Source organism: Apostichopus japonicus, chromosome 20 (assembly GCF_037975245.1).
Source record: "Apostichopus japonicus isolate 1M-3 chromosome 20, ASM3797524v1, whole genome shotgun sequence".
NCBI classification, from domain to species: Eukaryota; Metazoa; Echinodermata; class Holothuroidea; order Aspidochirotida; family Stichopodidae; genus Apostichopus; species Apostichopus japonicus.
The window spans coordinates 29,207,093-29,231,081 of record NC_092580.1 but is presented as its reverse complement, the minus strand read 5'-3'; the positions used below and the strand labels follow the sequence as shown (position 1 = coordinate 29,231,081).

Below are 23,989 nucleotides of genomic sequence, written 5' to 3'. Positions count from 1 at the left end.
CGGTATGGAAAAAACAATCAGTTAATATTTTGTCTAGAAACAAAGGGATTAAGAGAATAGAGAATCGAATTTGTCTTTGTTTATTGATTTCTCTAAATGAATATGCACGCATAGATTTGTCGTTTTACAAGTACATAACCGAAAGTGAAGAATGTCCATGCAATTTGACCGTCACATTTTTTTGAACCAATTATTTATCCCCACCCTACATCACTCTACCCTACACCCCGCCCGCCCCCTCCCATGGTCCTTCAAAAGATATGGACGATGTGTTTTACTGTTTCTCTCTGTACTCTTAGCCAGCTTCTCCGTTTCAGAAATATGTTTTGTCAAATCGCGAAATCTTAGTGAAACGTACGTCTTAACGTTATTTCTACTTAAGAATCAGTCTGCTGTGTGTGAGTATCTAACTTTGATTTCAGTTAGGTCTTTTATTTACCTCAAATGAAGATGAATAGTTGTTCGCTTTATTTCTTGTTCATCATCTTTGAACAGTATAACTCAAACTAAGACCATGTACTCAGTCAACATAGGACATATATAGACTCGCAATCGTATCAAACTTTTCGTATTTTTTTGGACGAATGAGTAAAAACTCATCTTTACAATCACCTCTGACTAGTCTTTCTCTTACATCAGATGTAGATGAACCTGTGTGCTCTATATCTCTCTCTGGTATATTAGCATCGGCCTTTCTTTACATTATAATCAAACTGGGATGTACGCAGTGAACGTACAAAATCTAAGATCATAGTCATAGATAAATATTTTTCGCAACGCTTTGTGACGAATCGGTGAAACTTAAGTTACTTTACTACGTTTCAATATAGGACACGGAGGCTGTGAGAAGGAAGGGGAGAGGGGGGGGGGTGAGATTGACCTAACGACTTTCTGGTTCATAATCGGTACTCCGCTGGGTCAGGGGACGAAAGCGCCATTAGGTTGAGTCACGAAAGTCACTAATATCTTCTTGATCGCGTAAGTAGTAATTTCGTCCGTTTTACGAAAGCGCGGCTTATTTCAAGACACATTAATCACTGCCAGGGGGATCACTGACTCGGTAGCAATATATTTCTGGTAGGACACACATCGGGACAGTGACGTGTAGCTTGCAAATCGGTTGGCTAATTGGTGAAGGCCCGGTTAGAGCAAAAGCGTATAGATTTGATGTGTCGACCACAAAAAGTCACATTTAGGTTAAAGCCAGACGTGTAAATGTAATAACGAGGAATGGTGACCCTGCGAAGCTACATATGACCAGCTGTATCCCAAGCGACATCCGTCGTTCTAATAATTATATGGTTTATTTTGTTATAAAGCACGACGTGAAATTCATTACGTTTTAATATATATATGATTGAACATTGTAATATCTAGTAATACATTCATGTCATTTGTCATACTTACAAATCGTCCTATGTATTTTTTAAATTGTAACATTGAAATGGCACATTGCAGAATTTTTCATCATCAACATAATTTCAGGAAAGTGACACAGCGAAATTTGATTTTTTTTTATTTAAATGGGAACAGCGACCTCCTTTGGTTATTTCTTGTAAATTGCAATTTTTCCACCTTAAATGGGAAAGAAACTGACTGGAATTGAAGTACTCGTCGACATACACGTCCAGTTGTCGATACCATACAGGTCCCATGAAGAAAGCCACCTTGTGTTCGTATTCCAACCACAACTAAACACGCGCATCGAGGGTAGATCTTGGCTGTAATCCAATGAAGAAGCTGTTGAAGAGAAAATCAGAAATGATAATAGAACAAAAAATAAACATAATGGGAAATGATACAACAGACTTTGTAAAAACGACGGATTTGTTTAAAGGTAAATGAGCTGTTACGTATGAAGGAGTTGGAGTGGTGGAGTAGAAGGCGTGTAGAGGAGGGGAGGGAAACAGGGGGGAGGGGGGGTTACCAAGTTGATAATCCTAACAAATTTGAATCAGAAATAAGTGTTGTTCCTATTGTTTATTTTGTTTGTTACATGTTTGTTAGCTAGCCCGGCCCACTGTGTCCCCTGTTGTACTACGGTACCTGTTAGTATGCTAGCTAGTATAGTAAAAGTCTAAACTTAGCGATGACATAAAGTGTGATAAAATATCAAGTTTTTTATTTCTTCAAATTCATCCTTTAAAAGGGCGACTTCAGGCACAAACTTGATTTTATTTTATATATAGTGATACGATACAGACCGATTAATAGCACTGCTATTACTCCAGGTTATAGTATATATATATAGCCAAATGTTTAATTTTTCCTCTTTAAACATTGGCAGCACATCAATAAAAGTGACAAGGCTATATAGTCTAAAACACAAACCATTCAGGTCAGTTTCTCAGATGCAGCGCAAGACTTTCATGGTATGAAATGATACTGTATGTTTACAAAATATTAATTTAAAAAAGAAAAGAAAAGGCAAGTGGTGTTTAAAGTCACCCAAGGGTGCTCCGTTGTGTAGATGAAGTTAAAAGAACATGTTTGGGTACAGCTATTATAATATATAAAGCAATATATAGGTCAACATCAACATTTAGGTCTGCACTGAGAAGCCGACATCATCGTCTCATTTAAGTTTAAAGGAGCATTACACAGAATTATAGTATACTTAAAAGTTGGTACCTTGAAAACCTTAACAGCTCTAGAAACATTACTAGCGCTCCAACTTTTTTCATTTTGTTTTTACAACAATGCATCACGACTTACAAATTTGCATGAAGTCATTTGGTAGTAATTAGCTGTACGGTAGCTACGAACAACCAGAGATGTACATTGCGAACGCACGTGCTCGAAAAGGTACGAAAATATAGCATGCACTGCCGTCAAACTGCAATGATATTTGTTTGAGCAAACGGGAAGACACGTGACCTTTAATTATTAATAACATATTTAAATCTTACCGGAGAACAGATATGAATTTTGAAATTCAATGGGGACTTCACATAAACCGCTGTTCGAACCAGTTATGATTTTGACAAAGAAGAAATCAGAATCATCGTTAGGGATTACGCCATCTTTGTCTCTCTTAACGCTGTAAACTACTGCGTCATACTCCTTGTAGAATTTGCCCGCGGGTTGGACGACAGCGTTATAAACATAAGCTAACACAACTGCCGAGAAATAAAAAAGGAACGAAAAACAATGCATATATTAATATCTCATTGAAACAAAAGGATGCACAATGAGTATTTAAACTAGATTTAATTTGATTTTGGATAGATGGGGGAGGGGGGCTTAAAACATGGTCTTTATCATTGAGAAACATAATGGGGATGATTGCTGTGCGATCTCCACCGTTATTTCTCACATATCGACGGTTGAACCTTATCAAAGCTACCGTCAAAGCTATACCAGAAGCTGTTAAAGCTAACATTGTTTTTTTTTATCTCTCTTAATCTAATTTGACAGGGTATAGGATCGACATGCGTGTTGAATGCTCGATAAAATGTATAAAGTAGGATATTCAGCTATGATCAAACTATTTGACTCTTGCTTTGAAGGGAAACAAGTCCACAATGTTACTTAAATGCCATATCTGAATTGGATGTTCAGCTTGCAGACAATATAGCTATTGTTTTGAAGATAAACAAATCCAAAATGTTATTTGAAAACGCCATATCAATATATTGTTCCTATTTCTAGATACGATCAACTAAATACAACGTAGTGTGAATGGCTATTCTCCCTCCTCCCCTTCCCCTCCCCCTTCTCCCCTCTTACTCCTGAATTGACTCAAAGTAAATTATGTGCGATATTACCATGATAAATGCTTTCCAAAGTAAGCTATACTTTTATATAATAATGTTTTTGGTTTTGTTTATTTTTTTAAAATCTGATACATTTGTATTGTTTGCTTATAAATCACAATGTTCATTGCATTTAAAATGTCCTCAAAATGTTACAATTGATAGAAATATTATTTTATTCTGTTTAAAAATGATTTGTTTATTATATAGAAGAAAAACAAACACATATTATGTTCCGTTTAATTGACATAATAACGTCATTCAATACGCTGTTGCCAGATGCCAAAATATCCATATATGAACAAATTTAATGATAAAAAACTCATGATATCGACGGGATACAAAACGTTATGACCATATGGTTTTGACCTAGAGATGCGGAAATATTCAGCAGTTTCCTAAAAGAAATGAAATCCAGACATCGGAATTTACCTTTGAAAGGATATCATCCTTTCGAAAATCCGTGCAACAAGTTTTAAGCCATTAGTAATTTCGAGAAGGAAGCTAATCATTTGTACAATTTAGCTTTCATTATTTAGATTCCTGTCATTAACAACTCCTGCAAAAGTCTATAACATACAAATCTTGCTCTGTGAAGGAGGATATATAACGTAGTTGAATTTCACCCTACGGGAGCTGTTGTGTCAATGAAATTATGCCATTTATAACAGTACGAAGTTGTGAATTCTTTTTCTCCCCTAATTCTTTACATTTACTCCCTTTCTAATGTTTCCATGAAACAGCCTATACATGCTGTTCGCGTCACAAGAAGCAATGCTATGTTAAATGTTAAGAATGTTTCATATACCATCGTACATAACATAAATTGCTACTGGTTCAATGCATCATCATCGTCATCGTCGTCATCGTCATCGTCATCGTCATCGTCATCATCATCATCATCATCACCATCACCATCATCATCGTCAACAACATCATCATCAACATCATCATCATGACCACCACAATCATCATCATCATCAACATCAGCAATAAATGTTACGAAAACAACAATAAAAACAACATTAATGATAAATTAATAGCTGGTGAAGTATACTTACCAATATTGGAATTGCAAAACTGCTGATGTTTTGATGGGGGACTCGCACAGCTGCAACAATTAACAACAGATACACCGAAAAATAGTATGCAGATCATACAAAGAATACGAACAGCCATTTTGTTTGATCTAGTTTGATCGAAAGGTTTTCGAATTACCTTTGATTCTGTGCATCAACTACACTTCAACGATCGATGCTTTCACAGATGTAGGAAAATTTCGATAACGCTCAGCGCTTATATAAATTATTTTTTTCCTTCACTTTTCATGTTAAAAGTAGAATGGTAAAATGTTAGGCCGAACATTGATTTGAAATCACGTACAACCTTGAATAGTGTCTAACAAGCTGGCTAAATATACGCATCTTGTAGTGTTTGTGTGACGCATTTGTCATTTAGTCAGAAATGTATATATTTGTTATCACCATATTAGCATTTTTGTTATTGTCTATTCTTATCTCTAAAGGGTTACAACATTTAATGGCAAGGTCGGTCGAAAGCACGTTTATCATTTCCAAGGTTTACTAATTGTTAACTAAAAGGCCTGTTTTAAACTACAACTGTATGGATCGATAAGTATCAAGTCTTTATGTTACGATCTAATCCATGAATGTATGCATGATAAATGAATGAATGAATGAATTAATTAATGACTGAATAAATAAACAAATGAACAACATAAAATGGGAAATTAATATAGAAGACACCTCTCTATTTTAAACCTATGTGGTATATTTGCATCACAGAAAGCTGTCAATTTCCTCTTTCATCGTTCTATCTTCCGTTCTTTTTTTATATACTTTCTTTTTTTAAATAAATTTTAAAAGTTCTCTAAGATCAAATCTATATTCAAATTATCTTCCAAATAGCATTTTACAATATGATAACTGAAACATTTGATTCCACTTTTTAATGGGTTGTAGGAGGGTGAGTAACTACTTGACCTAATTGTGATAATATTATAATTCTTGGGCAGGCGGAAGTGCTAATAAAACCACAAAGAGAGTATCTTAAAGTCTCTTCAATATCGATACGCAAACTATTCCTCCAACTTCGACGGAGAGCAGAACAGCAAACCACCAAAAAAAAGTAAAAATGGGAAAGTATTTCAGAGAACATTTTGCCACCAAAGCAGGAAGTGACAAAAGCATGTAACAGAAGGGTATGACCAAAGGACGATTGTAGTGGTCGAGGAGATCTCTGACTTAAAGGGCATCTTTTTCTATGTTATAACATTTACAGTAAATAGTGTTCTTATTTACTTTTATAAAATGTATATAAATATTTTCAGGTCTTCGAAGAGCGAAACTTGCGCAGGCGCAACACACACATCAGAAATATAATGATTATCAACGGTAATATCTTCCTTTCTCAAAAATACAATTAAACAACAGAGAAACGCCATACTTTTTCAAATGGAAATAAGAAAAAAAGAAGAAAATAGAGTTTCCAATCATTTGTGTTATAGTATCTAAATACCGTTTCACCCAAGGACACTTTAAACTTAAAACAAGGAATGAAGATGTATCGCCCTTAGCCCCACCCATATCGAGAGCATTGAACAACATGGTATTACGCTTAATTTTTTTATCAGGCTAACGAGCTATAAATTAAACTAGATCAAATAATGTCGAGCGTTTTCGAGAAAGACATTATGGTGAACCCGAAAGGATCTGAATTAAAAACTAATTCATACAACGGTAAAAAATTTACGATATTAATCCTGTTAATTGGAGAGTTAAATATGAAGTAATTACTTAAGGCAAAAAAAGTTGGCATGCAGTTAATTGAAGCTAAATAAATTAGCACTGTTGTTCGAAAAAGTAATTCTTGAGAAGGATACAAAACCAGTAGTCTATTTCAAGTTAAAGATGTTTTGAAAGTAAGGTCTTTTTTATATTAAATTAGCCACCTAAAGGAAAGAGAAGCGACTTGCCATAATTAACCTTTAAACTCGAAGAGGATTTTAGGCACATACGAATAATAGCATAGACGAAGAGCATCAAAAATGACATCCAAGAAAATGACAGTGTCATCCATAAACTGTAAGATTTTTCATCTCTTCAGGGAGGAATGGTATTTCCCAGGGCGTGGGGGGGGGGGGGGTCGATGACGCTCAGAGTTAACAGCTTGACAACTAAAATTAAACGATAGGGGCTCAAACGACATGTAATATTGACGAACTCTACAACTTATTTAATATCCACTCAAGAAAGAAACATTGTTCAAAGCTCTCTACCTGACTTGTTAGAGTAAAGGGTTCTTGCCCAAGTTCGTTCAGCTCTCCTAAAAACCAACAAAATGCAGACATTTATTAATAAAGTTCCATTCAATTGTATTGAAAGCCTTTTCAACAAAAATCCAAAAACAAAAATGATGCCAATCATTTTGGATGCGATGACACTGATGATCGATGAGATCTAAAACAAAACGAACATTTTCCCCAATAAATCGATATTTACCATAAAACCAGCTTGGATCCGAACTGCATTAGAGCAGAAGATATCACATGATTAAGTCTCGTCGCAATAAGCCCTTTAGGTTAAATTTTGTTGTGTAAAAGTATGTTGGCCTGACGTTTTGATCCTAGTAGGATCTTCTTCAAAGGCTAAATTACAAGTAACAGTAACAGACGGGGAAAAAACACGCACAGAATACAGACAGGTAATGAGCATGGTGAACACAAAGAGGATTAGTAGACAAGGGATGGAGAGAAGAAAGAAAGAAACCAACAAGGGAAGAGGAGTGGTATAGGAGATAAACAGTGGAGGGACAAAGAGGGAATTAAGGGAAGGGGGTAGGGAATAAACTGGAGAAGGACAAAGACAGTGGCAGAGAGCTATGAGAAGAGGAGTGATGTGGGCGGAACCAGGGGAGAAGGAGGGGGACAGAAGAAAAGTTAGTCATGTCCTTCCTGAATGTTGAGCCCATGAGGTTGAATGGTGCGAAGGCGTTGAATACACAGCCTCTCTCTGCTGATTCGTACTCAGGACGGCTACCTAAGGATTCAATCCCCTATAGGGACATGTCGTTAATGGTATGGTTGGGAAGGTTAAAGTGTTCTCCAACTGGGGTCTCAGTCTTCATGGTGTTGACTGTAGATCTGTGACCATAGAATCACTTCTTGAGGGTGGTTTTGGTTTCGCCAACATACTGGATGCCGCAAACTCTACAAGAGATCAGATATGTGACATTAGTGGTTGTGCAAGTGATGTGACCCTTAGTCTTGTGTGTGAGTTGCATACTGTGGCTGGTGATGAAATTGGATTCAACAATGTGGTGGCTGCAGATGATGCATCTCGAAGTACGATCACATTTGAAAGTACCATGCTGAATGGGTGTAGGGTTAGAAGTTAGAGGTGGAACAGCAGCACGCACAAGAAGGTCTCGTAAGTTGCGGGATCGTCTGTAGGCGATGATGGTTTTTTTTTTCAGGGACGGCTCGTTTGAGTCTATCTGAAGTGAGGAGAATGTTGTGGTTGTTAGAGGTGATTTGCTGAAGAGGAGGAAGATTTGGGTGGCAAGTAACAACCAGGGGGAGCTTGTTGTCGCAATCTCGTCCCTTTTTGTTCTTCACTGCCAAAGTAGATGATCTGGAAAGGGAGCGGACTCTCTGAATGGCTTCACGCACCCTTCTGGCACTTTAGCACCTGGCAGTAAGGTGTTTTTCCAAAGCATCTGTATGGCGAATGAAAGAGGAATTGTTAGAGCAAATGCGACGAAGTCGAAGTGCGTGACTGTAGGCAATTCCAGACTTGCAGTGACGGGGATGACAGCTTGAAGAATGGAGATACTGGTGTGTGTCTTTGGGCTTGGTGTATAAGTCTGTCGAGAGAGAACCATGTTCCTTGCGAACAGTCACATCGAGAGAGTTATCAGAGGTGAATTAGATGGTGCTGTGGAAAGAATTCATGTGATTGATGAAGGTGAGCAGGCTATCCTCATCACTGGTCCACACGAAAAAGATGTCATCAATGTAGCGCCACCAGATAAGAGGACGGCAGGGAGCTGTACTGAGCATGCGTTCTTCAAGGCTAGACATAAACCGTCAAGCAAAGGAAGGAGCCATCCTGGTACCCATGGCAGTCCCGTGTCTTTGAAGGTAATGCTTGTCCATGAACATGAAGTTGTTTTTGGTGAGAACCTGTTGCATGAGAACTTTGATGTCAGAGATTGGTGGACAAGGGTGGACCTTCTAAGACAGGGCTGCACACGTGGCTGAGATACCTTCAGCATGAGGGATATAAGTGTAAAGAGAAGTGACGTCGAGAGTACCGATGATGGCTGTACTAGGGATTTGGTTCTTGATATCTTCAAGTTTCCTGAGGAAATCTGGAGTGTCATGGATGTGAGAGTTAATCTGAGGAACTAGAGGTTTGATGAAGTGGTCCACAAACAAGGATATCTTCTCGGTGGGGGACCCATTGCCTGAGATGATAGGCCTACCAGGGTTACAAGGCTTGTGAATTTTGGGCAGAAAATAAATCCTGGCTGCCTTACAGTCTGTGGGAGAAAGGAAAGAAACAGCATTCTTAGAGATCTGCTGGTTCCGCTGGTATATCAGTGATGGTCTGTTTTATCTGCTGGGAGAAAATAACTGTGGGATCAGAATCAAGAAGAGTGTAAATATCGCTGTTGGAGAGAAGACGCATGGCTTCCTTGATGTAATCCTATCGATCCTGGATGACAACTGCAGAACTGAACTTTGTCGGCTGGCTTGATGATAATGTCACTGCGAGACATCAGTGAGGAGAGTGCTGTACGCTCATCTTTTGGAAGGTTGTCGTGTGTTCTGCGGAGAGGAGAGTTTGACTTAAATTTTGTTATCAGAGTTGAACAATGAAAACTTCATAATTGTATTTTCTATATAAAAATAGTTCTATCTTTTCTAGCAGATTTTTTGAATAAGAATAGTAACAGCACGATCTTGTTCGGCTCAATATATCGTATATGATTGACAATTGTACTAAATACTTAATATCGGGAGTAATGTTACAACAATCAACGGAATATTAAAGTTTGGCGGGTAAAAAACATTAATTATTACCTAAACTCATAATCCAGGGGCTATGTCAACAATTGCCCATGAAAGGTGAAAGCAACCCCCCCCCCCCCAAGAAAAAATTCTTCTCCCACTCCTATCCCTGTACTTTCCATTGTAAAACTTCAACCCTTTGAATAGCCGACTAAGTCAAATCATGTCCTACCTGTAACGTCCTTGTCGATTTCTCAGCAAATGCTTTAGTCGCGTGATATTCATTATCAAAGACTTATATCGTTCTTATATGAAAAAAAAAACAAAACAAATTTAGATTTTGGTTTGTATTTTGCGCTTAATTTCGTCTTCTTCTATCGACTAGTTTCATATGAGTGGAGTTATAAACCCTAATCGGAAATACTATACTTTTAAAACAGTTTCCAAAAGACTGAATCTAATCGAAATTTGACTATACGCACTCAACATAACCAGGGACTCGAATTAGGACCTAGAATAATGAATCAGACTCCACTCGTATTTATACATTGCTCATATTGTAAAGCTGACGATTGCAAATAATTAATACATAATCGATCGAAATAAAAGGATGAGTTATACGCACACGAACCGAAAAATCAAAACGGATATCGAACTAATCAAATTCACGGAAATAAATTGAAACTATAAGAAGCGGCTTTCAAATTTGCAATTTTGATCAACGTTGTCGATGTCATTCTAAACTTAACTCTCATATAAAGAAATGAAGATAACCTTCACCTGCACAAGTCATTTCTTATTATTCCAAATAATGATGTAAACAAGTAGATTGAAGAAACCTGAAACTTAAAGTGTAAATACGTTACGAAATAGGACTTAAATCTTCGATGTAGAGACAAGGCAATAGATCAAATCGTTTACCATTTTCGAAATGTTTAACATAACATCCAGTCTACGTAGCCTAGTTATACGGCATCTGCATATATAGGGCAGAGTCAATAGTTTTTTCTCTCACTTTTTTTACAACGATTATTCATTCATTGCCGTCTCAAATAAACATGATGTTGTTTTTCTATATATAATGTATGACGTTTTTATGTATTTCTAAATTATAAAGTATGGTATATTTATCAATGTTTTGAACAATTAAATTGTCAATAAACTGAAGGGAAACAATTTTTTATTGTTAAATATATAACCGTATTCAATATAATTCCAAACTGACCTCCATCCAAAGTTTTTTTCCTTTACAGCATCTTCGCAAATACGTTTGTTTTAAGCAAGGGCGTAGGAACCGGGGGGGGGGGGGCTGGAGGCGCCAGCCCCCCAGTGAAAAATATGGTGGGGCGGAAGTATCATTCCGCCCCCCCCCCCCCGCTCCGCAAGTCAGAAAACCCCTTTTTCATTTCCAAATGAGAAAAAAAATCTCATTTGGAGCACCAAATTGCATCTAAGGCCAGGTGAAAATGCAAAATTATTTACAAAATGGAGTGGGTGTTGAAGTGTGCTATATTGCACCAAATTGCATCTTAGGCCACCTGGAAATGCAAAAAAAAATCCCTCGATTAGACCCCTCCCCCAGGCCGGCAATCAGTCTTGAGCCCCCCCCCCCACTCAAAAGTACCTTTCTACGCCCCTGGTTTTAAGTAATCACATTCTGTCCAATCACAAAGTCACTCCTGATCATGTGAACAGGTGAATGGTAAGTGTATGAATACGGATTTCAGTGCATTAAGGCAGATCAAGTTTACATGCCAAGAAGCATCTTTGATATATATGTTCACTTCATTAGTTACCTCCAAAGAAAGCGAGAGAGTAAGAGAGTAAGGTGAAGAGAGATGAAGCGAGAGAGAAAGAGATATTAACTAGGAAAACGGTCGATAAAAAAACGGGACACGAAGCTTGGTATATCTATATATTTGCATAATATTAGCGAGTGAGTTTTGTTCTAAGAGAAAATAGCGTCATTCAGTAAGAGTATATCTTTTCTTAAGGAGGAGATATTTAAATTTATTCACGGAATACTGTATGTTTTCATCGTTAAGAATTCAAAACTTTTTAACTTTACTGCAAATGACTAGAATTTATTCTTCTATATTCTGCTTTATTTTGATTTGATCGAAACGGAAACTTGTTTACTGTTATACAGCCGCCTCTCGCCACCAAACGAATTTATTACGAAGATGGATATTATGAACAGCTCTTACATGTCACAAGATCTCACAACGCCAAGGCAAGACTCGACACATCCAGTTCTTTGGAATATGTTCTTGGTGTGTTATGCGATTGTGTTACTGACTACAATTGGCGGCAATATCGTCGTCATAGCATCCTACGTCCTCAACGATTTCGTTCGAAATAGCGTTGCAAATATCTTTATCCTGAATTTGTCGATATCGGATGTTTTAGTGGGATCGATTGTGATGGTAGTGGATTTCTTAACTTTGGCTATTGGTTCCTGGCCATTCGGTGATATCTTCTGTGCTGCGTGGTTATCGATGCACTACTTTGTGATTTACATGTCTGTTGTGACTGTCATTGTTATCAGTATCGATCGATTATGGCTGATATCCGATGTGCTAAGATACAAGAGATTACAGAATCACACCATTGCGAGGGGTGTGGTCATATTGGTGTGGATCTACACCACGTTGTACACCATCCTATATTCGGTGTCGACCAACGACATTATGAGTCCATCAACTCGAAGAGGGGGGTCAGCAACATGCCTTGTTGCGATTCAAAATACAGACAACATGTTATTGTCCATCATTTTGGAAAATTTAGATTTCATCATTCCTTTGATATTATTGGTTGCAGTCAATGTAACGGTAGCCTTCAAGGTACATCGAAAACTTAATAATCGTAACCTCCGGAATTCTCACCCGAAAAGAACGATTTCTCAAGAAACGGACGCAGATTTGAAATCTGTAATTTCTACAGGAACGACAGGGATGGCAGAGCACAGCTCACAAGGTGATCATGGAGGGTTTGCAATAATAAACGATGGATTTGAGACAGAAAATAGACTCGAAGGCAATGAAAACCAGCACGCAGAGCATGACACCGACAGCGGCGTGAAATACGTCACCTACGAAAAACGACAATGTACGGGAAGCGAGGACAGCCGTGTTTGTTATCGAAAGAGAGTACGCAAGCGAAAAGAAAATACTAAACTTGTGGACCACTCCAATGTTGCTCGAAGTGTCTTTCTGTTAACAACCGTCTATACTGCATGTTGGTTACCTTACCACATCCTGGTGTTCTTACAAACATGGCATATTTATCAAGCTCCCAGGTTGATCTGGGAGATTCTACAGCGACTGATCTGGTTTAATTCTATGGTTAATCCGTTCCTGTACGCGAAGATGAATATGCGTTTCCGTCTCGGCATGCACAAGGTCCTCTTCTTTAGGAGAAGTTTTCAAGATCGAGTCAACCGTTTGCGGACAGCTTTCTAACACGGCAACCCACCGCCCCCCCCCCCCCCACTAACAGACAACATATTACAAAAAGAAATGCTAGTGCACAAGTCATGCAAGCTTAGTAGCTACGTGAAACGTAGCTTATTAATACGGCACAGGGTCAGACTGGAACCATTTCAAGAGCGAGAGATGAAAGCCACACCATCTAGATCTAGGAAAAACCGTGTTACTTTCTCTGACTTTTAAGATTTTACTCCCTGCCAAGTTCTATTCTAGTAATGTTTAAACGAATTGTTATCCGTTCACCCCATTGTTATGCGTGTCTTCGGCTTCGGTTATTATTTGTTTTGTTTTTCTGTCAGAACGTTGCAAGGTGCAGGTGAACTATCATTGTAAATATGCGAATGATAGTATATGTTACTTAAGAATCACTGTAAATTACATGCAATCTGAATAAACGGAGAGAAAAAAAGCTTATAGTCACGTCGTGCATTGCGAACTTTATAACTACCACCCATAATACACACCAGCTTTTAGACCTCCGTGCCCGAAGTTAAGTCATTACAACCAAGCTCAACTGATATCAAGAGAAATGCTAAAGCCGGCATGCTGACGCCTCGATGTTCCAACCGTTACTACCCCCCCCCCCCCAAAAAAAAGCTCCTTATTTCAAAGCCCAAGCGCACCAGGTTGGACCACTAAGACGGTAGCATTTTCATGATGCCATCAGTCCGTCCGGTTAATACAACTTAGCCTAAATTATGGTACAGCCGAGGTAGCGAGCCGATTGCGTCAAACGTTAAGTTACCCTCGAAGAGGACATCGTTCAAGTCCTGATCAGTTTCCTTAAAAGGTAAGCAGGGAGGATTTTCTTTAGACGTGAGAGAAAACGAATATCAGAGGGAATAAGAAGATTTTAGTTTAACAAGGGTCATCGCATGATTCCGATATGTCGGCCACAAGTTATATTACGCAATTAATACGCAAGAGTACTGCTGTGTTGAAGGCTTTCAGTCCAACGTGTTATGTGGATATGACACATTCTCCTAATTCACACCTTTGGAAAAATGTAGTAGATACCCAACCCCAACCCCAGCAACCCCCCCCCCTCTGAAAGGGACAATTTGGTGGCAGGCAATGTTACACTTATCGTGAAGAGAACAATATCCCAAACTGCTGGATTGAAATTCAGCTTGTTTCGACATCATCTATGTATATTGTTTGAATGTTTACGATTTTCACTTGTCAAACACAATTATTCAAAGTGGTCTGTGATGTCATTATTAAAACATTTCTTGGATAAGTTTACTTCCTATATTAAAATTAATATTACCTGTTTATACTTTAATGTGTACATTTGAAATGTCTGTTTCGTTGTTAATGTTTCACTGCATTTCAAAATATTTATCAAGGTCCAAAGTGTTTCTAAGAATATCATTTTCTTCGCTGGATAAATGGTTTTTAACTTTGAAAAAAGAAGTTGAATAAAAAAACGACATTTTCAGCTCATGTGCCACGACGACATCATTTAACTTGGCTGTTGCCATCTATCAGTTTGCAACCAACTTTGATAGTTTGTCAATAAACTTTGAAAGTGTGTATCTTCACGAAAAAATAACGCTGTTAGATGCTGGGAAACTTTCTGCACCTTACATCAGCAAGTTCTACCACCGGAATATCCTCTTAGATATACAGATATCTTATAGATATACAGATATGTAAGATATACAGATATCTTTGACATACATATATCTCAGACATACAATATTTGTACCAAATTTGAACAATAATAATTAGTTGTCTTGTGAAATCAAAAGAAGCCATTCCTTTTTCAAATTGGGTGTAATTTTGGCATCATCTCAAATGTCATATGATCAAAAAATAAGAAAATAATAGCAAACACTTTATCACAATTCCTCAAATGGCAATAGTTTTAATTTATGTTTATTTTCTTTTGCATGAAAATGAATTAAAGTAGCATCTAAGTTTATTGTGCTTTCTTATTTACTATAAAATAACCGATCTACATAGCAACATTACCTACTACACCCAGAGTTTGCACATCAAATTAATTAACTGAGAAGCAGAACTTTTGTAATTACCCTCCATATATGAAGGGTAAGAAATTATTGTGATGCCCTAGATTTCAAGTGTTATTTTCTTTCCAACCTTCTTATGATGTCATATATTTCAATTGTCACTTCCTTTTAAACCTGTACATCAAATATGCAGGGGTGTAATGTAGCTTGATATCTTGGCGGTTTCCACAATAAAAAAAAGTATTAATATTCAAATATTTCACAACAACCCGCCCCCACCAAAAAAAGCTGTATTTATGATTGCAACACAAAGATACAAATCAATAAAACTATGTGAACTGATTTGGAAGAATTTATTTTTGGAGGCAGGAAATTCTATTCTCTCATAAATGACTTAAAGGAGCCAGCTTCACTCATTTGTAACTTACAATATGCAAAACCATGGGCAGTTTGTTTGAATTTTAGACGTTTCTACCTCTGTTTTGTCAAATCGAAAATCTTAGTAAAACGTACGTCTTAATGTTATTTGTTATTAAGAATGTCAGTCTGCTGTGTGTGAGTATCTAACTTTGATTACGGTTAAGTCTTGTATTTACCTCAAATGTAGATGAATATTTGTGCGCTATATTTCTTGTTCACCATCTCTGTACAGTATAACTCAAACTAAAACCTGACTCAGTATACATGTATAGACTCCCAACCGTATTAAACTTTTCTTAATTTTTTAGACGAATGAGTGAAAACTCATCTTTACAATCATCTCCGACTAGTCTTTCTTTTACATCAGATGTTAATGAACCTAAGTGATCAATATCTCTCTCAGGTAAATAGGCACCATCTTTGTTTATCATAATCAAACCTAAGATCATGTAGGCAGTGAACGTACAAAATCTAAGATGATAGACAAATGTTGTTCGTAACGCATTGTGACGAATCGGTGAAACAAGTTACTTTGTATACGTTCCAATGTAGGACACGGAGGCTGTGAGAAGGAAGGGAGGGGAGGGGGAGTTAAGATTGGCCTACCGACTTACTGGTTCATAATCGGTGCTCCGCTGGGTCAGGGGATGACAACGCCAAGGTTGAGTCACGAAAGTCACTAATATCTTCTTGATCGCGTAAGGTAGTAATTTCGTCCGTTTTCCCGAAAGCGCGGCTCATTTCAAGACACCATCATCACTGCCAGTGGCATCGCTGACTCGGTAGCAATATATTCCTGGTAGGACACACACCGGGACCGTGACGTATTCCCGGGAAATCGGTTGGCTAATTGGTGAAGGCTCGGTTAGAGGAAAAGCGTATAGAATTGATGTGTCGACACCAAAAAGGGTTAAAGCCAAACGTGCAAAGGTAATAACGAGGGATGGTGACCCTGCCAAGCTTCATATGAGCAGCTGTTTTCCTTAGCGAAATCCATCGTTCTAATAATTATATGATTTATGTTGTTACAAAGCACGACGTGAAATTCATTACGTTTTAATATATATGATTGAACATTGTAATATTTAGTAATACATTCATGTCATTTGTCATACTTATAAATCGTCCTGTGTGTATTTCTTAAAGTGTAACATTTAAATGGCAAATTGCGGAATTATTCATCATCAACATAAATTCAGGAAAGTGAAACAGCAACCTTTGATTTTTATTTAAGTGGGAACAGCGACCTCTTCTCAACCCAAAATTACAAGTTAACCTCCAAAAATAGAATGTCTGATAGCAGCAATCGGCAAAAACCCCCAAAACGACCGGGGCCGACACGTCCAGTGGTCAATACCATACAGGTCAGATTGTGAAAGCGAGCTTGTTTTCGTATTCCAACCACACATATTGACATACATTAATGGTGGAAATTGGTCGTAATCCAAAGAAGAAGCTGTTAAAGGGAAATTGTGAAATAATAAAAATAAAAATTAACATCATGGGACATGTTACAACAGACTGAAAGGATAAATGAGCTGTATGTGGTATACAGGATAGTGGAGATGCGGGTGGTGGAGAAGGAGGGGTGTAGATCAGGGAGAGAAGGTGGGGGGGGGGGGTTGGGGGCGGAGGGGATACCAAGTTGCAATCCTAACAATTTTGAATCAGAATAAGTGTTGTTCTTATTGTTCCTGCTTTTTTAATGTTTTCTAGCTAATCCGGCCCACTGTTGTGTCCACTGTTGTACTATGGTACCCTTGTTTATGACTAGTAGTTCAAGTCTAAGACTAAGCGATGACATCAATTGTGATACAATATATATTTATTTTATTTCTTCAAATTCATCCTTTAAAGGATGAATTCAGGCATAAATTTGATTTTATATGATATATAGTGATGCGTTGCAGACATGCTCTCACTCCAGGTTATATATGTCTATAACCAATGTTTTCTTTAATGATTCCTCTTTAAACATTGGCAGCACATCAATAAAAGTGACTGGGCTAATAGTCTACAACACAAACAATTAAGGTCAGTTTCTCAGATGCAGCGCAAGACTTTCATGGTATAAAGTAATGTGTTTAAAATATATTATATATATTTTTTGTGTAAGGGCAAATGGTTTTTAATGTCACCCAAGGGTGCTCCGTTGTGAAGATGAAGTTAAAAGAACATGTTTGGGTTCAGCTACTATAATATATAAAACAATAAGTTAACATCAACATTTAGGCCTGCACTGAGAAGCTGACGACCCCGTCATCATATCATTTAATCTTAAAGAAGCATAAAACAGATTTAGCTTACTTAAAAGTTTGTGCCTTGAAAACCTCAACAGCTATAGAATATTACTAGCCCTCTAGATATTTCATTTTCATATGACGTATCAAGACTTTAAAGTTTGCCCGAAGTCATTTGGTAGTATTGAGCTGTATGGCAGCTATGTACAATATATGATGTACATTGCGAATGACGTCAAACTGGAATGATATTTGTTTGAGCAACAGAGAAAACCGACCTTTACTAATTTATAACATATTTAATTCTTACTTGAGAACAGATAGGATTTTCGAAGGTCAATGTAGAAACTACAAGACCTTATCATTCTGATTTTGACCAAGAAGTGATTATCATCGTTAGGGATTGTTCCTGCTTTGTCTCTCTTAACGCTGTAAACCACTGCGTCGTACTCTTCGTAGTACCAGGAACTGCCCGCAGATTGGTTATTAACAAAAGCCATCACAACTGCGCAGAGAATAAAATGGAAAAATGAAAAGAGAAATCCCCCAAAAATCATATATTATCATCTTGTTAAAACAAAAGCACACACGTGTTGAATGGTAACTTTTTATAAGCATTTAAACTAAACTTAAATTGATTTTGGGTTGACAGAGGGAACCTTAGAACATGGGCTTTACCGTTGAGGAACACAATGGGGATGATTACTGTTCGATCTTTAGCGTTACTTATATTTCTCACAACCTTATCGAAGCTACCGTCAAAGCTATACCAGAAGCTGTCAAAGCTAACATTGCTTTTATTTCCTCAATCTAATTTGTCAGTGTATATAATCGAATTGTGTGTTGACTGCTCGATAAAATGTATTAGTAGGATATTCAGTTCGCAGACTATTTAAATAGCTAATTAGCTCTTGCTTTGAAGGGAAACAATTCCGCAATGTTAATTGAAAATGCCTATCTTGTTCCTATCTCTTGATACGATCAATTAAACACAACTAATATATAAAATATATAACGTATTCGTCGTCATAATCATCGTCATCGTCATCGTCACCACTACCGTCGCTGTCACCGTTGTCGTCGTCGTCGTCATTATCGTCATCTTCATCGTCATCATCATCAATACCACCATCTTATTCATCATCATCATCATCATCATCATCATCATCATCATCATCATCATCATCATCATCATCATCATCATCATCATCATCATCATCATCATCATCATCATCATCATCATCACCACCATAATAATCATCATCACTATCATCATCACCATCATCATCATCAACATCATCAACAACAACAAATATTACAAAAACCACTCACAACATCATCATCATCACCACCACCATCATCATCAGCACCACCAATACCACCATCATCATCACCACCATAATAATCATCATCATCACTACCATCATGCATCATCACCATCAGCACAACCACAACCGCCATCATCATCATCTCCACCTTATCACCATCGTCATTATCGTCAACAACAACTGTTAAAATAACATCATCATCATCATCATCACAACCATAATAATCATCATCATCATCACCACCATCATCAACACCGTCTTCATCAGCATCCTCAACACCATCATCATCATCATCATCATCATCATCATCATCATCATCATCATCATCATCATCATCATCATCATCATCATCATCATCATCATCATCATCAACATAATCATCACCGTCATCACCACCAGCACCACCATCATCAACAGCACAATCATTATAATCATCATGATCATCAACAACAACAACAATAAAGACAGCATGAATGATTTGCAACTATTAATTAATAGCTAGTGAAGTATACTTACCAATATTGGAATTGCAAAACTGCTGATGTTTTGATGGGGGACTCGCACAGCTGCAACAATTAACAACGGATATGCCGAAAAATAGTATGCAGATCACCCAAAGAATACGAACAGCCATTTTGTTCGATTTAGTTTGATCGGTTTTCGAATTACCTCTCTGTGAATCAATTACACTTCAACAATTGATGCTTTCACAAATGTAGTAAAATTTCGATAACTTTCAGCGCTTTTACAAGTTGTTTTTCCCCTTTTCATGTAAAAAGTAGAAAAGTAAATGTGAGGCTGACTATTGATTAGTGATCACGTACAATCTTGAATAGTGTCTAACACACTTGCTAAATATACGTATCTTGTAGTGTTTGTGTGACGCATTTGTCTTTGGGCCAAATGTAAAGATTTTGTATCCCCATAACAACATGTTGTTATTGTCTATTCTTATCTTTATATGGTTACAACATTTAATGTAAGGTCGGGTCGAAAGCACTTCCATCGGTTCAAAGGTTTACTTCTTGTTAGGCTAAAACACCTGTTTTCGATAAGTCTCTGTGGGACGTCATAATCCAGAGCAAACTAGGAGATTTTAACCCTGACAGATAGACGGTTTTTTTTTTTTAGTAAAGGAAGTGAAGGAGAAGCTAATAACCCGGCGCCCTCTCTTTCTCTCAAAATCTCATCACATTCCCCTAACATACTGTAAACATGTGATCATGCTGGTATTTCGTCAAGTATGTAGAATTACGAATATCTTCCAATAAAAAATCGATACTACATATCAAGAAAGACAAGATCGCAATCTGATGTCCGCAAGCGATAGATACTCCTAAAATTGAACGAGACCTAAGTTGAAGTTGGTTAGGGATTCTACCGACATTACACAAACGAGGGATAACATGAGATTGAACAATTGATCAAGCTTCTGTTTGCAATGGAGGGCCGAATTTGCAAATCTTATCATCGAAGCAATATTGCCAGATTTGGAGGGCATGTTATCCCTCGTTAGTGTGATGTCGGTAGAACCCCTATCAAACTGCAACTTAGGTCTCGTTTAAATTTAGGATTCTACCACCATCACACTAAACTTCGGAATGACATGAGACTTTAAAGCAGTTGTTCATGAGCAAATGACAACACAGAAGCAGTAGTGTTACTCGTTCAAATTTAATGAGAGTCCTGCTCTTGTTTAGATTCTTGTACTTTTCTCATCGGGAGATTATTTGCTATTGCCGCTGAAAAGGCTGCCGACCTAGTGCTGTGAGCTTTGTAATGCTCCGCATTTTTGCCAGAGGCTGCTAAACCTTCTTTAAGCCACCGTGATAACGAACTTGTCGACACATGTTTGTGTGGTGGCGCGTTACTAATAAACAGTTAAGTCTGATTTCCTCTAAGGTGTAATGTACGCTGTATGTAGCTTCCAAGGTGTTCGAGAACGTCTAGTCTAGCAACAGCTTGGTACGATTCTAGAACAACTTCCATAGGTTTTGAACCTGGTCGAGATTGTTTATCATGAAGACAGCGTTGTCTATATTGATATGGCGATCTTTCGTATCAAGGAGATGCAGCGTTTGTAACCGTTGCGCAGTTGTTAAGGTAATACATATAGTATTCAAAGTATTCAAATTATCTTTCAAATAGCATTGTACAATATTTTAAAGTGGCCATGGTACGAGAATTTCAACGTCCAATCTTTTAAGGGATACAATTCTAAGCTTGTTTACTAGAACACATATCAACCAATCTGTCAGTTAATAACTTGGTATTTCAAGTCGAAATTGAGAATTAATTTACCTTCTTCGGGGCTTGAAAAGTTCGTTCGCCAGAAAATGTTCCTAATTTAATGTATTGTACTACCCCGGTACTGCTAATGAGAGTACATCATACATGTACAGTATGCTGCGTAGTACTACTACTAGTAGGGTTGGTTGAATACTGAAAGTTTGGCTCAGGGATGTTAACTGCATTATGCAGCCATGTTAGGTATGCATATGTGTCTTTTTATTCTCATTATTAGGTTAGTACTTAAGCCTGGAGTTTTGAAAATCAATTGTCTGAAACTGTAAAGAATGTTTCGTGAAACATGGAAGGTGTACATTCACAACAAATGTAACCATAACAGTACATTGTATCACGCTTGTTATTGTGGACATCATGGGCCCACATTAATGCACCTAAACTTTCATAATTTTCTTTTCAAGCAGTACAGATACATAGCATTCCGTCAACAGGTTCCATGTTGCTAGGGGGTCCTAACATGACTAGTCAGGTTTTTTTTTACCATCATGTGCAGTCCAAAGGATCAGAAGTGAGCCAATGGTATGTACACTGGATTCAAGTTGCCAGGAGAAAACTCTATTGTATAGGAAACCTTGGTTGAGAAATCCGTCCAGAAACATCTTTTCTATTCTACGATTGTGTTGGATTATCTATCCGTCAGGGTTTCTTAAGTGTTGATATATTGAAATTCAAGACTTTTAATTAAGGATGAAATGGTCATTTTCCAGACCCAATATCAACAATGAAATGAAAAGGCATGTTTTGAAGCATTCGGATACATGTATTGGCGTGACCGTGATGTCATGTAATATGAGCCTAAGTGAACGGGGATTTACCTTTTTAGGAGCATTTACCTCCCAGACATGTTTGCTTCCGTGATATTTGTCAAAAAGTCATAATAAAGATTAATGGAGGTAGAAGAACTCTTGAATGTTTAGACTTGTTTCTTCAGCGGCAGGTGGTTTGTTTTACAATCTTTTTTCAGAAACTCATAATGCGTGTCATGCTGTGTTTAACGTTGCGTCAGTGTTGTACGTGTCGTCGTGTGTGGGTAACATTGTTGCATGTGAGTTGCGTCATGCAGTGTTTCTAGGTTAAAATGACCCTTTATTCGGTTTGCCTCTGGTTTATTCTAATTAATTTGTCACAAAAACGATTGATAGCAATGGACATGCATCTTCTTCTTTTTTAGGCTTAAAGCCAAAACTTTCATGTTGTTTTTCCTTAAACCTCCTTTGATGTCACAAATTACATCAGTATAATTTAAGAATGATATTGTCTATGAAAAGTACAGTTTTATTTTGATGTCATATAAAGCAATGATTGTTGGTAATGTTGGTTTAGTCACAGGCTTGTTCAGATTGTCCAACATGACTGTCTAGAACTAATATTGAATGAACTTCGTTCAAAGATTTAATATTTGAACTACGTTGTGTCAATTTTTGGCTCTGTGAATGTTTAAAATAAATCTCTGGGAGATTTAAACACCAATTGGAATATAATCTTTATAACCTTATTTTGACCCATCCCTATCAACCCAACTCCCTCTCCAACATAGAATGGTTTTCCTGGGATACGAATAAGAAATAACTAACTGACCCAGCATATTCCAGAAAGAAATTGGGGCACTGAGATTTTTCATAGACAGCGTAACCCATCCCTTCTGGAGCTAACCTTATAGTTCTTACTTCACAACTATAGGGCAATTAAGGGATGTGAATTTAGATGATAATGCAAACACTCTTCGTCTTTTGCGACTCCAGTGTAGTAACGCTAATACTAGTACTATAGTGATCGGCCGCGCTTCCTCCAAAGGGTCGCCACTTGTCCCACTGGAGGTTTCCTGTTCCCCGATCTGGTCTTCGGAGTTTTTAATGTGGGGGTACTTGCCAAGAAGAACGACTCGTTTTAAAGTCCATTTGTTTTATTTCAGTAGAAAGGAGCGATCGTAGTCTGCTCCCGTGAAGTGTTCGCTACATACGGAGCTGTATACTGGCTGGTATTTTTCCGTCCTTTGGCCATCGATGAAGCAAATTGCACGGGTTATGATATAACTACAGCCCCCAACAATACAACGAACCGGCATCTTTCTCGGATATTTTACATATTGTAAAAAAACTTGAAATCTCTAACGATATAGCGAAATACAGTGGTTGTTCTCTCAGTGTAAATGTGCGTGTATGTGAGACGGTATGATCGTCGCGCATCCGGTACATGCTTGTGCTTGGCAGTTGTTCGTTTTCTTGTTTTGAAATCACATTTTTCAGAGGTCTGTTTTCGGATGAGAATATGAGAACGTTAATTCCTAATTAGTCCTTGAGGTTTTGAAGGTGATGAGAATAGTTTTGAACATATATTTTCTCATAGATTCAGAGGAAGTTACTCTCGATTAGTTGGAATTGCATGTCATGGCCTTCTTAAAGGAACGTCTTATTTCCTCATACTTTGTATGAGCCTTGCTA

At 37.6% G+C, this 23,989-nt stretch overlaps 2 protein-coding genes and 1 long non-coding RNA gene across 3 annotated transcripts; 1 reads left to right on the top strand and 2 right to left on the bottom strand.

Annotated features, from left to right (window-relative positions):
* Nucleotides 1-64: 64 nt before the first annotated feature.
* LOC139961396 (uncharacterized) lies at nt 65-5,040 on the bottom strand. The gene is made up of 3 exons (XM_071960543.1): nt 4,817-5,040; nt 2,910-3,119; nt 65-1,740 (listed from the first exon to the last, which is right to left on the bottom strand). Exons 1-3 carry the CDS (start codon nt 4,932-4,934, stop codon nt 1,577-1,579), a joined length of 492 nt encoding a protein of 163 aa, XP_071816644.1. The 5' UTR covers nt 4,935-5,040; the 3' UTR covers nt 65-1,576.
* A 6,470-nt stretch (nt 5,041-11,510) lies between these two features.
* LOC139961388 (histamine H4 receptor-like) lies at nt 11,511-13,265 on the top strand. Its single transcript, XM_071960536.1, has one exon. It carries the CDS (start codon nt 11,973-11,975, stop codon nt 13,248-13,250), a length of 1,278 nt encoding a protein of 425 aa, XP_071816637.1. The 5' UTR covers nt 11,511-11,972; the 3' UTR covers nt 13,251-13,265.
* A 2,322-nt stretch (nt 13,266-15,587) lies between these two features.
* LOC139961400 (uncharacterized) lies at nt 15,588-20,129 on the bottom strand. The gene is made up of 3 exons (XR_011790832.1): nt 19,758-20,129; nt 18,224-18,418; nt 15,588-17,129 (listed from the first exon to the last, which is right to left on the bottom strand). It is a non-coding gene; the product is annotated as an uncharacterized lncRNA (long non-coding RNA).
* Nucleotides 20,130-23,989: the final 3,860 nt, after the last annotated feature.

What these genes read in the sequence shown, in the direction of transcription:
- LOC139961396 (XM_071960543.1), bottom strand. Translation starts at nt 4,934, where the DNA reads ATGGCTGTTCGTATTCTTTGTATGATCTGCATACTATTTTTCGGTGTA. An exon ending in GTTTTGCAATTCCAATATTG is followed by an intron (nt 3,120 to 4,816) that starts GTAAGTATACTT and finishes ATTTCTCGGCAG; the next exon opens with TTGTGTTAGCTTATGTTTAT. An exon ending in AAATTCATATCTGTTCTCCG is followed by an intron (nt 1,741 to 2,909) that starts GTAAGATTTAAA and finishes TCTCTTCAACAG; the next exon opens with CTTCTTCATTGGATTACAGC.
- LOC139961388 (XM_071960536.1), top strand. Translation starts at nt 11,973, where the DNA reads ATGGATATTATGAACAGCTCTTACATGTCACAAGATCTCACAACGCCA.